Source organism: Eucalyptus grandis, chromosome 1 (genome assembly GCF_016545825.1).
Source record: "Eucalyptus grandis isolate ANBG69807.140 chromosome 1, ASM1654582v1, whole genome shotgun sequence".
NCBI classification, from domain to species: Eukaryota; Viridiplantae; Streptophyta; class Magnoliopsida; order Myrtales; family Myrtaceae; genus Eucalyptus; species Eucalyptus grandis.
Window position 1 is genome coordinate 42,516,210 of NC_052612.1, and position 15,606 is coordinate 42,531,815.

The window sequence follows — 15,606 nt, forward strand, 5'->3', positions numbered from 1 at the left end:
TTAACTTCAAATTCGAATTACTCGACTTCGCGAAGTTAAAGATTGTTTGCATTCACCACTAAAAGTCTTTTATTTCATGACAGTGAGCAGGCTGTGTTGTATTTTAGATGTTACTGCTTCTTTCTGTGTTGAGTTGAGTGATCTCAGTTTGATAATTAGACAGGTATTGATGAATGAATGATAACTGATGTTTGGGCTGTGGACGATCAACACGATGTTCATGCTGGGCCAAAGTGTCAAATTTGCATTTACTTCCATCCTTTGCAGCAAATTTTGTATCCGCAATGGTTCATTTTGAAAAGAAATGATCTGTATCCAACCTGCAACTCTGTCAGATTTTAACGAAATCGTCAATAAGTAATTTTTAAATTAAAAGAAATCAAAATAAAGCGGTCGTTGTCCACTCACAATATTCAATAAATAACTACTTTTGGGATAAATTACTTTTTTCCATTCCCCTGTTTTGGTCAAATTACTTGTACGCTTCCCTTAATTTATATAATAACTCTCACCATCCAGTAATTTTGTTCAGACCGTATTACATGGGACTTTCTAAACTCCCTTGAAAGACTGATCTACCGTCTCAAAAATATTGTATCATGGTACATTTTATTGTACTCCTTACATAGAAAGCTGTATCTCATGAGTATTTCAAAGGTTCTTTATAAATGATTGGAATTTTTTTACTTTTGTGATCTAATAATGATCATCAATCTTTGAGGATTGGATCCTTAGAGATTTGTTGAGATGCCCCGGATTGCAAACAACCCGAGAAGCCTTGGTATATCATAAAACTACTTTTGTGTCACATTACTAGATATTGAAAAATAAAGAATATTGACGTGGCAAGTCTTGCTATCTTTTTAAATCAAAACATTTATGTTTGATCTTTAAAGTGGGTTTCTATATTTCACAAGTGCATATATTATTCCAGAGTAAACTCGCAATGTTTACTAAATTCCACTTCTGATATTTATTAAAAAAGAATTTCGGACTGATTTATGAAAATAAGAGATTATCAATATAATTCATGAAAATATAGAGGTCCTCAATGATTCGATTGAGACCAAAGAGGCCTAAGGCATTTCGGCCTTACTTTGATTATCCTATTAACACTACCGTCATTTTTAAAGTGCGAAGCATTTATTTAAAAAGATATAGAGACATTTTAGAAAGATTATGTTTGAAATTGAGAACTGAATGCGATCGATTATAGTGTCGAATTTTTTTTAGTTCAAGTTGAATATTACATGTTTGATTCGCATTAATTACATGCGAACCGCTTAAATCAATATCACATTTCGACAAAAAAAAAAGGAAAAAAAAAAAAAGATCATATGTTTAGGACCAAAAACATAGGCTTCTTTAATTGATGAGACTTGGGGATATTCTACTATAAAAAGCATAGGCTTATCCTCGCCTTCATCAAATTCCCCCGTTCTACTTTCTCTTCCAAACATAGCGCCAAAAATCTCTAGAGAGCGAATCTAGAGAGAGAAACCCGATGGCCAGCTCCTCGTCGTCGGATGACTTCTCCGTTGTGGTGCTGGCCTCCGACCTCGGGATCGACGCCCGTCCGTTCCTGCTGAAGGAGCCGGCGGGCTCGCCACCGGAGGTCGCGGAGGGAGACGACGGTGGCGGCGGCGACGACGACTGGCACGATTGCTCTCAGGATCTCTCCCGCCACGACGACTTCTCCGACCTCGAATTCCTCCAGTTCTTCGGGCTCCAGGGCTCGGACAAGGCCGGCAACCGGATTTTCCGCATCGTCGGCAAGCACTTCCCCGGTGAGTGGAACCTTCTTTGTTCTGAAGATTCCCGATTGAATCTGGCGCGGCTTTATTGGGCTGATGGTGTTAGGGTTTGATCTGGGTTGAGGGGTTTGGCGTCTTAGGCTCGTGATGGTGGAGAGACGATTCCTTTTTCTTCGTTTTAGCCAGACGGAGCTGATTTTGTTAACCGATCACGTGCCGTGCACCGTCTGGATGCTGAAAAATTGTCATCTTTTAGTGTCGGGGAGTATCTGGCCACCGTAACTTTGCCTTTTAAGAACTATTAAATGGTGGGATTCTCAATTTCTAGCTGAATTTCAGGGCATTATCGAATTTTTTATTCACAGGTGAAGATCTGGGAATGTCATTTAAATGTTAAGTGAGAGTTCAGTTCTTGAATGCGAGCCCCCTTTCAAACTAACCATAGCCACTGCTCACTGTTCATTTCATAGTAAGTCACTTGCGGAACCCTTCGTCTCTTGATAGAATGACCTACCTTGTATCTAAAAGGCTGCATCTTTCGGGTTAATTAATACTTAGAGGTGAAACTCCATATTCCTGGTCACTCGTGAGGTGTTTGTGCTGAATGCGTTTTGCATTCTGTCATGCTCTATTATCAATCTGGAATCATGTTTGTAAAGAAGGGCAACTAAATTTTCTTATTGTTGGTTGTATTGTTTCCAGCTCCAGTTGTGAGTGATGTTGGATAAGAAGACAATAGAATTTTTTTTTTTTTTTTGAAACACTGTTGCTTTGTTGGTTTGCAGCTCTTGTGGTGAGTGGAGAGCGGCTCCGGAAGTATGTATTTCATAAGATATGCAGTGATCTTCCAGAAGGGCCATTTTGTATTGTTTACATGCATAGTACTGTGCAAAAGGAGGATAATTCCCCGGGCATATCTATCTTGAGGTGGATTTATGAAGATCTCCCTACAGAAATCAAGGAGAGACTTCAAATTGTCTATTTTGTCCACCCTGGAATTCGTTCAAGGCTGGTCTTTGCCACCCTTGGTCGATTGTTCTTAAGTGGAGGGTAAGCTGATTTTTACTAATTACTGGGGTTGCTTCCGGTCATCAATCCTGGATTTGGTGTGGTTCCCCCTTCTTCATCTTCATCTTCATCTTCTTCTTCTTCTTCTTCTTCTTCTTCTTCTTCGTGGTATTGGTACGTTAGGTTTGGACCATCTGCCTGGTCCAGCGATGCAGTTTTGCTGATGCGGTTACTTCTTGGGGCTTATCTTGTGATTATATGACTCAGAAAAGTAAACAGTCTGTAATTAAGCTTAATCTTCGTTTGGTTTTTTCAGTTGGTCCATTCCACTTAGCGGGAAAAAACTCTTCTGTTGCTACTGTTGTTTCTTCTCAGATGTCGAAGCTAAGACTGGTTTATTCTGATGCTTTGACTTCACTTGCTTAGTTAGATTCTGAAATTGTATTGTTTTTAGCCCTCACAATTTCAATAGAATAGTTACAGATAATAGAATTATTTGTTATGAGGAAGGAGAGGAACTCTGTCAAATGTATTTAGGATCATAGAACTAGCTAGCAGGAGGAAATTAGTCTAGGTTGCCATTAGTCTGTTGGGCGAGTGATCTTTTTGTTTGAAGTTGTATACAAATCCTTGAGTTGGAATATTGTTGTTTGCTTCCGTACTAAAGGACTGCTATCGTTGATCACTTCGATCTTTGCCATTGCAGATGGCATTTCTCTATGTAATTTTCATGAGTCATGCTCCGACTTTAGCAAATGTTGATGATCTCTATGTACGTCTGGTTCTCTTAGGCTTTTTGGCAAGTGAATGTGTACTTTCTGGTTGGCAGAGAAGACATGTGGGTGATTCCTTTGTTCAATTCTGTTTTCCTCCTAAATGTGCTTTTGGTTTGTTACTTGTTATGCAGGTTATATTGGAAAATTAAGTATGTAAGCCGCCTGCAGTACCTGTGGGATGATATAAAAAAGGGAGAGATAGAAATCCCTGACTTTGTCCAAGAGCATGATGACATTCTCGAGCATAGACCGCTCACAGATTATGGGATTGAGCCCGACCCTCTTCATTTGACTGAGTTGCCTCACTCAGCCTACTCATTTGGGAGGTATGAAGACAGATGGGCAGCAAGGGAGTACGCGTCTCGATATTCATGAAAAATTAAGCAGCAATTGCAAGCCGATGCTAGCTGGGTATGGGTAATCGTCTCCAGTTTTGTACAGAATAACTCTTGTCTGGTCACTCGAACTCATACTTTGTAATCCTTTAGCCTCATCTCGTGGGACTAGTAATACTGCGAGTTGTGAAAGCATTATGAATTTTCCATTCCGTAAATGGAGATTTGCTAAAATACCTTGCAACGTATTCCCCTCTGGTCCTGTAAACTTATCTGCCTGGACATATGATGCTTATATGTTTGTCTATAAGCTGCATCTATGTTAAGCAGAACCAGTTGCATATGCTGTCTTACTGCCTTTACCCTTTTTAGAATGATGATTCTTCTTTCTAGCTTAAGTCCCAACTGTACAACCTCATAAGCTGTCGCCTTCCTTACGTGAAAAGAATCTCCATGACGTAGCATGTGTTTGTAGTGCTGTTTCACTCGTTTCTCTCGGCGAAAACTCCTCAGCTTTTATTGATGTTGGTGACTATGAGTCTATGACATGGGCTTGATTGGCCAATTTACTGTAACTTTTGATTGAAAGACATAATTTATTCGTTTGTGATTTGAATCCTTGAAGCTGGATGGGCACGAGATCAGCTTCTACGGTCTTTCGTCTTTTGTGGCAGTACTGGGACCCCATCTGATGGTGGGTATGTTTCGAACGGATAAAGATTGAGAGCAAGACTAAAATGGAAGATGCTATAAGCTTTGGCAACAGGTTTATCAAGAGCTGATTGTATGTCGTCTCAAGTCCCAACTACAGGTGCGGTGGTACACAAGAGGAACTTTCCTCCATTTTGTCTCTTTATTTAGCTTGATCCACGCGCTTTTGCGGACCAATAGAAAGATGAAACATTAAGTCATGTCTCAAACTTTACTCTGGCTTAAGACGCTAAATCCGACAATGCCGCACCATTATTCATAATGAATAAAAGAAACATTAAGATGGATATACCAGATTAATTTACAAGCTCAAAATACCAAATTCATTTCAAAAACTTAAATAGACTCTCTAATTATATAATCAACTTTATAAGCTTATTTATCATTCATGCTAAAGAATGGGTTCGAACTTATGAGGTCGAGGTCTAATAGTCATTTCCATTGTCTGGGATGAGATCTACCAAATGAACGATTGATTTTTTCATATGCTCTATATGAAATATGATCTGGACATAATTTTCTCTTGTTTGGGATCAAGAATAAACTACATTAGCCAAAAAAGGTTGAAGTGATAATGATTTTCCCTAAGAAATGAGACAAATGTCAAAAATAGGAGGACAACATTAAAATTCAAATAGAATAAGAACGTGGGGGTGGCGACCACGTTTTTATATTTAATCTATATTGATAAGGGTTTTATTTCAATCATCACATCATAATCGAAACTTTTCAGGTCTTTTAATCTTGATATTTTTATAAAATATAAATTAGAATTAGTGATTTCAGCTCACATTCTATATTTAATTTTGTTTAATTATACATTCGTGAATGCATGGTCCCATGAACGAAAGAAAAAGTCAGGACAAAGGAGTAATTTGAATCTCTACCAGCAGATGGAGCAACAGCAACACGCCGATTCCATCTCCAAATGAAGAGGGGGATCAAACCCAATTAGACCACAGTCCGCTCTCTTTCCTCCTCCTCCTCCGCCGCCGCCGCCGCCGCTCTCCGGCCAAAACCATGTTGGCGTCACTCTCTCTCCGACGCTCCCTCCACTCCCTCCGCCCCCGCCACCGCCACCTCATAGTCCTCTCTTCCTCCTCCGCCGTCCCCCGCGCCTTCTGCTCCGACGCCGCCGCCGCCGGCACCGCCACCACCTCGTCCTCGTCCTCCGAGGTCCGCAAGTACCTGGGCTACACCGCCCTCGTCCTCTTCTGCGGCGCCGCGACCTACTACTCCTTCCCCTTCTCGGACAACGCCAAGCACAAGAAGGCCCAACTCTTCCGCTACGCCCCGCTCCCCGAGGACCTCCACACCGTCTCCAACTGGAGCGGCACCCACGAGGTGCAGACCCGCGTCTTCCACCAGCCCGAGAGCTTGGCCCAGCTCGAGGAGGTCGTCCGGGAGGCCGACGCCAAGAGGGCGCGGATCAGGCCCGTCGGGTCGGGTCTGTCCCCGAACGGGATCGGGTTGTCCCGGGCGGGGATGGTGAACCTGGCGCTCATGGACCGGGTGTTGGCGGTGGACAAGGAGAGGAAGACGGTGAGGGTGGAGGCCGGGATAAGAGTGCAGCAGCTGGTGGATGGGATTAAGGAGCACGGCCTCACTCTCCAGAACTTCGCTTCCATTAGGGAGCAGCAGATCGGTGGCATTGTCCAGGTTGGTTGGTATGTCGTGCGTGTTGGGTTTTTCTTTGAGATCTCAGGCTTGTGGGTGGGTCAATGCTTTGGTTTTGGAAGTTGGAGGTTTGAGTTTGTTTTGTTTGGGAAGGATGTCGTTTCTGAAAGATCAGGACCTGTTGACGTTTGTGTGGTTTCAAGATTAGAGAGATTGGATTGCATCATGGAGTTCTTGTCTTTTGGATTTGGTGGATTGGTGTTATGTTTTGAATTCCTTGTTGGTTTTATTGATGATTGTGGTCTAGACTCTTAGGATGAGATGATGGCACTTGTTCAATTGCATTTTATTATTTGGGCCTGATTGATACATGACCATGATCCATGAATGTTAAGGGGAGGTAAAAAGGTAGTACTCGAAGAATAAGTAGCATCGGCATTGTGTATCTTTTGGCTTATTGTTTGGTTAATTCCTTGTGTATAGGTTGGCGCACATGGCACTGGTGCCAGATTGCCTCCCATTGATGAGCAGGTCACCAGTATGAAATTGGTTACTCCTGCCAAGGGTACAATTGAGGTTTCAAAAGAGAAGGACCCAGAACTCTTCTATCTGGCTAGGTGTGGTCTTGGGGCCCTCGGTGTGGTTGCTGAAGTAACCCTGCAATGTGTTGACAGACAAGAGCTTGTGGAGCATACAACTGTGTCAACCATGCAAGAAATCAAGAAAAATCACAAGTACTGATTAATTTATGTTACATGTAAAATTTGCCTATTTAGTTGAACCTGTTCTTTGAATGACCTCATCTTTTAGCGTGGAGGCTCGAATTGGTGATCCATGTACAATGTATAAATAATAGGTCCTGCAATAACTATATATGTTGTTATGCTGAGATGCCATTCTTTTGGTAGAAATGTAACCATTCTTCTACTTTCACAGGAAATTGTTGTCTGAGAATAAACATGTAAAGTATCTGTATATTCCTTATACAGATACTGTTGTGGTTGTGACCTGCAATCCTGTCTCAAAATGGAAAGGTCCACCTAAATTCAAACCCAAGTATACAGTGGACGAAGCTTTGCAGCATGTGCGGCAACTCTACCAGGAGTCACTTCAGAAGTATCGGTAACTTGCTCTCCTTTGGCATATGACTTCTCATAGCTTAGATGAAACCAAAAGATTGTGGCCGAGTTTAGAGCTGTTTGTCATTATTGGCCTGGCTATAAGATAGAAACCCAGTATGTCTCCAAACATTTCTTAACAACTTCTGGCTGTGTAATCTTCTTCTTCTTCTTGGCATTTGATGAGGAGTCATTTTAATAGCTTTTGAAGGTGAGGTACTGAAATTGATATATCCCTGTGAAGCAGAAAGAGGGATGTTGAATATACACTGATGTCAAACTATGGCATTTGCTCAGATTATTTTTAGAATTGCCCACTGTGTTACTAGATTCTTTTACTTTTTCTTACAAGAGGTGGTTGCTGCGACTCCTGTCATATAATAGGAATTGCTTATCTGTATGAAAACATTTTTGAGTCCAAAAATATTATAATCTGCTAGTGGAATCATCTAACTCGATAACACATTCTTGAAGTCGTGAGATAATTTTTGTACTGAATAAGCTTTCTCAAGTTTGTAAATATAATTATGTAGGTGCTGGTTGATAAGGACATTTAGCTACTTGGGTTGACCAGATCCATCTCGGGCCATGAAAATTTATACTCTTTTCTTCTGTTGGTGGGTATTAAGTTGTATTTACAATGCTCTACCGCTAGAGATCAGAGGCATTCAGGCTCTGAAGTTTGATATGAACTCTTTATTCAGAATGCTTTCCCTTTGATTTTGCTTATCCACCTACTCCTCGTGGTTTCTTACTGTTAGTGAGCCATCGCATCTTGATAGCTGCTATGCAGTAATAATCTTAGTTAAAGGGGTTGCTAAATTCTTGATTTACTTGCCGCAGCCCTGAGGTTAAATCCTCCAATGATGATGAACCAGACATAAATGAGCTCTCTTTCACAGAGCTGAGAGATAAACTGCTTGCCCTGGATCCTCTCAATAAGGACCATATCATAAAGGTTAATCAAGCTGAGGCTGATTTCTGGAAGAAGTCAGAGGGATATAGGGTGGGTTGGAGCGATGAAATATTAGGCTTCGACTGTGGTGGCCAGCAGTGGGTCTCAGAGACTTGTTTTCCTGCCGGAACTCTATCTAAGCCAAGCATGAAAGATCTTGAATATATAGAAGAGCTGAAGCGGCTTATAGAGAAGGAGGATATACCTGCACCTGCTCCTATAGAGCAACGATGGACAGCTTGTAGCAAGAGTCCCATGAGTCTAGCATCAAGTCCAGCAGAAGACGACATATTCTCTTGGGTACATATGTTGCACATCTTTTACCTCCTTATGGCTGTGTGTGCTTGCACCGGCACAGTCGCATTCTCAGCATAAAGCATTTGATACTAGAGCATACTGGTGATAAAGTTGGGAACTGGACTGGTCAGTTTTGGAACTACTGGTCCTGAACCGGCTGGCTGGCTCGTTCCTGTTCTACCTGAGAACCGGCCCATTCTCATGTTTTGGTTAAAAATTCAAATTTTTATAATACAAAAATTTAACCATATCATTACAAAGACATTCCTTGGTCAAGTGGTTATGTGATCGTCTCGTCATATGGAAGACCACGATTCAAATGTTGATGGTTGTTAAAGTTAAGTTTTTTTCCCAAAAGACGCTTCAAAACAAGTTCAAAACCGGTTCAACCTGGTAACCAGCATGGCAGGACTGGTTTCCGGGGTAGAACTGGCAATTGACCAGCCTGGTTCCCAGATTGAACCATGCCTGGTGCTTACCCTTACTAGAGACAATGTGCTTAGATTGCTGCATTCGCAGCAGATCTGCTTTTTCAGTGTCATTATATTGGGAGATAGGAGTGAGAAATTTGAGCATTTCCATTAGGTTCCCACCATCATAGGTACCATCAATATGCATGTCTTGTATGTTCAAGTGTGTAAATCCTATATTTCATTGGTCAGGTTTTAAGAAGCCTGGTTATTAGTGACATGTACACTGTTTTTTGTGGTCTATTCTACTGTTTTTATACTCTTGCCCTCTCAGCTTTGGCAAATAGTGACTTCTGATATGGGCAACCGTTTTCTCAAAATTTCCTCTTGCTTGAATTTGATTTTTTGATATTTTAGGCAGATTGATAGTATCCATTTGCTGCATGGACCATAATTATCAACATCTGAATTACCTTACCATTGATAAAGCAAATTTTACCTAACTTGCTACTACAACACAAAGTAATGAGCTTAGACAGAGAGATCCACAAGTAAGCCCTGTTTGTTCTGTATATTTACTTAGGATTGATAATTTTCAAAAGTTCTTCAAGGGTGCAGCAAATTACTTTTTTTTTTTCTCTTTTGTGGTATGTTTGTGAGCATGTTCAACCTTTTATAAAGGAAAGGTCTTTATAGTTCATGATTCTCAGTTTTAAAGTGGTGTTGCATCTCTCAGGTTGGGATTATTATGTACCTTCCAACAAGCGATGCTCGTCAGAGAAAGGAGATAACTGAAGAATTTTTCCACTATAGGCGTCTGACACAGGAACGGTTGTGGGATCGGTATTCTGCTTATGAGCACTGGGCTAAGATCGAGGTAATTGTTACTAGTAGATATATTGAATTGTCTTTTTCCCATTGTTTTGCATCAAGTGCTTTGGCCAATGTTTTCCTCATGCGAAGGTATTGTTTCAGGCCTAGAGTTTACTGTCAGTCTACCTATTTTCCTCTCCCAGCTTTTCACGTTAAAAGATCTAAACTTAAGCTCAACTGTGAAAACGAAAATTATGCACATCTTCATTATTTGTATTTTCTGTTGCTTACCTTGAATTTCCTATAAAGAAATTGTTCAGATGCTATTATACAGGAAAAAACTCATCAACTCATTGGATTCCTAACTTATTTAAGCTCCATCCAAATATACAGGTTCCAAAAGACAATGAAGAGCTTGCTGCCCTGCAAGCAAGACTAAGGAAACGCTTTCCGGTAGATGCGTACAACAAAGCACGGAGAGAGTTGGACCCCAACAAGATCCTTTGTAATAATAAACTGGAGAAATTGTTTCCTCCATCAGAATCCCCGTGAAAATCAGCCTGGAATTGGTTAGTCAATAATTTTGATACGGCTCTACTTTCTTCTGTCATCAATTCTTATGCAGTCATTTAAGAAAGTAGGATTCCATAAGATGTTGGCTGTTGAATAAATTGGAGCTCTATGTATTTGCATGATAAAGAGCGGCACACTGTGTTGGGAATAAACCCATGTTCAGCGTCGACATCTACTCCAGCATCCTCTTTGATTAGGCATCATGTGGCCTCAAAACTGAGATCTTTTGGTCTTTTTTGCAGTATTCCTGGGAAAATGACCGTTGAAAAAATGTTCGCTTGCTGGGCTGTAAAGTGATTTGATTATTCGAGCTTTAGATTATACTCATCAAATTTATGTCTATTCCTTATTCCTTTCTTTGCTTCATGCTTTTTATTTATTTAGGCTTCCTTTTTGGAGGGCTTTGTGGTTAAGGAGTAAAGGAAATGATGATGGTAATTTTTTTATATTCTTGGAACAAAATCGATTAGGACAAAAGAATATCGAAATGAACGAGGTAGAGTACAGATCGTCGCAAGTTATTACCGCATATGACCTCACAAATTCAGTACAACACGACAGCCAAATACATATTGTATATAGATATCAATTCCTCTGAGAAAACCCATAGTTTAGCAGCAACATTCTTCACAGATCCAGCAACAGCATAGAGCAAACAGGCTGCAAAATCGAACATCGTAGAGAGGATTAGAGAAAATATATAGGAAAGAAAGAGCTGAAGGAATCAAAGATGGGGGCAACGGATAAGAGTGATATTTGGCTTACCATCCTTCAATGAAGCCCCTCTCTCCCCTCTTCTTTGAACGAACGAACCACTTCTTCTTGCCCCCCGTGGTAGGTGGGTTCTCGGTTGGGTAGCCTTTGGCACAAGAGCAGAGCAAAACAGAGTCAGTTCACGAAGACACCGTTCAGCTTTAGCAGAGGACTAGGAACAAAACCCAAAAGCAGGCAGAGAGAGAGAGAGAGAGATCGTGAGTACCAGGAGGAGGCAGATTCTGCTCGGGTTGTGGCGTTGCCATCGTGGAATCAAAGGACAGAAGGAACTGGGTCTGATGGAGTTCTCTGAGCGGTGTCTTTCAAGGGATCGATGGATTCAAATCTTTTATGTGAGAACAATGAGAATGTGGTGTCTTATGGTTGGTGATGCCAACCTCTCAGGCCGTGGGGAATATATATAGACAGGGGAGGCATCTTTAAAATGGATGAATGGTCGGCTTGAGGAATTTGTTACCAGGGGAGGTGGATCAAGAGTGTCCCTTCGTTTTATACAAAGCACCACTTGTCATCTTTTTCAACCGCCTTCCCATTAAATAAAAGAAGAAGAGAATATCACGATCTGCTCTAAGATGCTTACTTAGCAAAGAGGAGAAAGCAAAAGGTGGACCCGGAGCCGCGAAAGAGAGAAAAAAAACAAAGAAGCTGCCGGAATCAATTAGAAAGTCCCAACAAAGCATCGTCATCAACGTGGAATCGACAAAAGACACAACTGACGCGGAGTTGAAAACAGTGGGTTTTCACACGAACCTCCCGAGGTTTTCGAAGGGATGAATATCCAATCTGAACGTGTGCATGTACTCACTCCACCATCTTTAGAATATATTCCATGCTATTGGTCCACTATTTGGCCCTCTTTACTTGAATTTTCTATCGACCATCTTCTTTTTTTCCTCGTTCTTGTTCCATCCAAATTCATATTAATTTTTAGTATTTTCAATCCTTCTTAGTCGAGGGTCGGCAGGCAATCAAGGTGGGAAGGGGGGCCGGTTTACGTTATCCAAGAGGGGACGCGCGAGGCCTCGAATGACGGCGAAGTCGTGTTTCCCCTCCAGCTGACGCGTGTCTTTCCTTTGCGTCTGGAGCGAGATTGGCGACACGTCTGGTGATTAATTCACGTAATCAGGCAGGGAAAGGTCCACATGAGCCCCAACGCGAAGAAACAAAAACCGAAGAAATCGTCGCGTCGTTCTCGTTTTGTCTATCTCTAAAACACGGATCCAAGTGTGAATGGGTCTTTTCACCAGCAGGATCGGCTTTTTTCTTCCTGTTGTATTTCCTCTTTACTCAGTCGTCAGACGTCAGGATTAGGTTTGAGTCATTTCAGAGAGAGCGAGAGCGAGAGAGAGAGAGAGAGAGAGAGAGAGAGAGAGAGAGGAGGAGGAGGAAGAGGAGGAGGAGAAACTGCTGATGCCAAGCCCGAGCATAAGAAGAGCACGGTGTCATGGGCCTGAAGGGTTACAACAAATGGAACGTGGGCTTGCACGAAAACTGTTGAGAACTCCAGAAGTCGTATGCCGTTTGTGAACAAGGACGGCTCATCATCCTTGAAGGGATGGACCGACTTTATGATCTAGAAGATGGCCTTGCTTCTGATATATCATACATCACCGGATCTGGGTGAAATTGCTGGTAGCGACAGCCTCGGCTAAGGATGAAGCGCTTGGCACGCCGGGCCCGGCTATATCTGGGAAATCGAATTGGATACCGTGGCTTTAGAAACCCTTGATGCCGATGATCCGGTGGTCCCGAGATAGAATCTAGCATGTAGATCGAGATTCCTATGGATGCATTGCAGATGGGGTGGGATCGAGGCCGAAGCTATTCGATAGACAGCATTCCCATGACCATTAGAGGCCATTCGCTACAACCAACTTTCTCAGGGCTGGTTAGGCTATGAAATGAAGTGCTATCATTTTTACAAGGTATTTGGCAAAGATATCTCATGGCCGTAACATGCACAAAAACCATAGTAATCTTCAGGAAGCTACTCATCTTGCTTAAGTGGCATGGTAACATTAAAATATATATGATGCCAATTATATACAGGGCTAACATCATTAAGAGTTTTTTGACTATAAAAAATCCAAACTAATATAAATGCAACAATTTTAAACAAGAACTAATTTTTTTACCATAAAAAATCCTAATTGATACACTTGTGACAAATTTATTCTCCGTTAGTTTTTATTAAATTAGATTAATATCAAGAAAAACCACAAATCGATACTACTGTAACAAATGAATAATAAAACCTCAAATTTGTATGCTCGTGAACTGTTGCATATTTATCTAATTTAATAAGTACACTAATTTAAGGATTTTCGGGACATTAATCCTCACATAAATCAAAAACTCCTTTATAGCTCAGTTACAAAACATCTTTTCAGATTGCAGGAACCTCAATCATGCATGGCTCCTAATCCCTTCCAAGTGGTTCCAGCAGGACACACCGGGGGGCTCACATCCCTCGTGTACTAAGCCAATAGAAACACTGTCCGCCCTGTAGCCTTTGGGACTGGGAGTAAATGCCTAATATTTACTAGTGTCCCCTACAAAACAGACATCATTATTGTTCGCTTATCCCAATTAGACACAATAATCGTCCCCCTCATTAGTTAGTGATGCTGACTGGGCTTAGCAACGTTTGGCCCTTCGCGCTCTCCAGATCCCCCGGTGACTTTTCTTCTCTCCCTCACTGTTGACCTAATTCTCATGTTCAATCTTCGGGTGTTGCCTTCGGTCCCCTTCTCATATATCACTGTCTGCATATGGAATTTGCCAGAAAGATCACTCCTCAATTCCCCTTCTCTCTCTTCGACCAAAAAAAAGAAAAAAAAAAAAAGAAATTCACCTTCTCTCTCTAGCTGGGGCTCATTTATTTCGTTAAAAATGAAAGATTTTAAAAATATTTTCATGAAAATTATCGTTTATACCACTTAAAATGATTAGTCAATGAAAAATATATTTGTTACCGACGATAATTCATATCTGAACACTTTCCGAACAAGAAAAATATTTTTCATAGTATTTATAGAAAAAAATATTTTCCAAATCTTTTGTTTCCTACGAAACCAACGCATCCTAAATAGCCATTAACTCTCCCAAAGTTGTTGCAGTTGATTGAGGCATTGAAAAATTGGAGGCTATTTGTTCGAATTTCACTAGCTACGTGTAACTTGCTCTGATTCAATATCAACTATATAGGTTAAAAGTATAAACTTAACGACTCGTGGAGTTTATAATATGTTTCTTAGGTCTCTGGGCAATAGATCCTTTGCACTTGTGTTCCTGTATCAGCAGAAAATAATAGAAGAAATTACCCTTCTCATACTATGGGTTTTGTTGAAGATTTTGTTGAAGATTGCTTCAGCGCACTTTTAAAGTGGCCATTTATAGTTTCCAGTACAATGGCTTATGGTAACGCTTTCATAATTGAAATGTTCTCTATTAGATATGTTTAATTGGTGGTCTGATGGGATGGTAGTCGTTAATAGACTTAGGATTACTACCTTGTGATCCTGTGCATCATATGAATATGATCATTCTTCTTATCTGCAAGGAACTGTAGCTATTTTTTTTTTCTTTCAATTCTCATCCGGTGAAGGAATGTGTTATCATCTTCACCTTTAAATTTTTCACTAATTCTTAATACCACGATGCTTTCCTTATACTTGCCAACACCATAATCTTTCACATGGAAATCTTTACTAAAATGTGAGTCAAAGTAAGAGAGTATATATTGTTAAGTGATCGTATGAGAAAACTCAAGATATTGATGTTTCTTAGTGATGTATTTAATTATTAAGTACTTTGAAAGTTAGCTATATAAATGATGCGAAATGAAAATGCCTTGACTAGATAGATGTTATTCGATTATAGTACTTTGAAGGGTTAATACCATAAAAAACCTCAAAATGGTATGTTTATGACAAATTTACCAAAAATTAATTTTTTTACCATCAGGAATCCCAAACTAGTACATTTGTAATAAATTTACCTTAAGCTAGTTTTTGCTAAAATTTACCGTCAAATTGCTAAGTAACACATGGTGGTTGATGGTGTACCAATTTAGGTTTTACCCTTCATTTGTCAGATGTGTATTAGTTTGTAGTTTTTCGTGGTATTAATTCAATTTAACGGAAGTTAACTTAGGGTAAATTTGTCATAGTTTGAGATTTTTTATGATAAAAAAATCTCAAATGATAAATTTGTCATATGTGTATAATAATTTGTGATTTTTCGTAATATTAACCCTACTTTGAAGTAGGTCGAAGTAACTTTTAAAAAATTTACTGTAAGGTGCTTCAACTTTTTCAAGAATTTGTAAAATAAAACTAAAGTTACCTTACATTGAAGTTGTGGTCACACACGATCATACCAGACACCATCTTCTGCACTATCGAATTGGCTCTGACAACCCCCATCTCTCTCCTATCTCCCTCTCTCTCTCTCATGGCGTGCT

At 40.4% G+C, this 15,606-nt stretch overlaps 2 protein-coding genes and 1 long non-coding RNA gene across 4 annotated transcripts; 2 read left to right on the forward strand and 1 right to left on the reverse strand.

Annotated features, from left to right (window-relative positions):
• The first annotated feature begins 1,416 nt into the window (after positions 1-1,416).
• On the forward strand, positions 1,417-4,216 carry LOC104444319 (ganglioside-induced differentiation-associated protein 2). Its single transcript, XM_010057975.3, has 3 exons — positions 1,417-1,787; positions 2,540-2,804; positions 3,670-4,216. The coding sequence occupies exons 1-3, from the start codon at positions 1,505-1,507 to the stop codon at positions 3,911-3,913; spliced, it is 792 nt and encodes a 263-aa protein (XP_010056277.2). The 5' UTR covers positions 1,417-1,504; the 3' UTR covers positions 3,914-4,216.
• A 1,247-nt stretch (positions 4,217-5,463) lies between these two features.
• Positions 5,464-10,709, forward strand: LOC104444330 (L-galactono-1,4-lactone dehydrogenase, mitochondrial). 2 transcript variants are annotated; one of them, XM_039314770.1, is made up of 7 exons: positions 5,464-6,243; positions 6,685-6,935; positions 7,138-7,323; positions 8,163-8,574; positions 9,718-9,858; positions 10,188-10,364; positions 10,495-10,709. In XM_039314770.1, exons 1-6 carry the CDS (start codon positions 5,605-5,607, stop codon positions 10,344-10,346), a joined length of 1,788 nt encoding a protein of 595 aa, XP_039170704.1. In that variant the 5' UTR covers positions 5,464-5,604; the 3' UTR covers positions 10,347-10,364; positions 10,495-10,709. The 2 variants fall into 2 exon arrangements, with proteins under 2 accessions (XP_039170704.1, XP_010056286.2); XM_010057984.3 differs by having other exon boundaries at positions 10,188-10,703.
• Positions 10,710-10,833: 124 nt separating this feature from the next.
• Positions 10,834-11,563, reverse strand: LOC104444345. Its single transcript, XR_725391.3, has 3 exons — positions 11,347-11,563; positions 11,133-11,226; positions 10,834-11,027 (listed from the first exon to the last, which is right to left on the reverse strand). It is a non-coding gene; the product is annotated as an uncharacterized LOC104444345 (long non-coding RNA).
• Between the last annotated feature and the right edge of the window lie 4,043 nt (positions 11,564-15,606).

Excerpts from the sequence above, each read along its gene's own strand:
- LOC104444330 (XM_039314770.1), top strand. The coding sequence starts at position 5,605 with ATGTTGGCGTCACTCTCTCTCCGACGCTCCCTCCACTCCCTCCGCCCC. Across the intron at positions 6,936-7,137 it reads GAAATCAAGAAAAATCACAA|GAAATTGTTGTCTGAGAATA; the intron begins GTACTGATTAAT and ends CTACTTTCACAG. Across the intron at positions 8,575-9,717 it reads AAGACGACATATTCTCTTGG|GTTGGGATTATTATGTACCT; the intron begins GTACATATGTTG and ends TGCATCTCTCAG.
- LOC104444319 (XM_010057975.3), top strand. The coding sequence starts at position 1,505 with ATGGCCAGCTCCTCGTCGTCGGATGACTTCTCCGTTGTGGTGCTGGCC. Across the intron at positions 1,788-2,539 it reads CGTCGGCAAGCACTTCCCCG|CTCTTGTGGTGAGTGGAGAG; the intron begins GTGAGTGGAACC and ends GTTGGTTTGCAG. Across the intron at positions 2,805-3,669 it reads CGATTGTTCTTAAGTGGAGG|GTTATATTGGAAAATTAAGT; the intron begins GTAAGCTGATTT and ends CTTGTTATGCAG.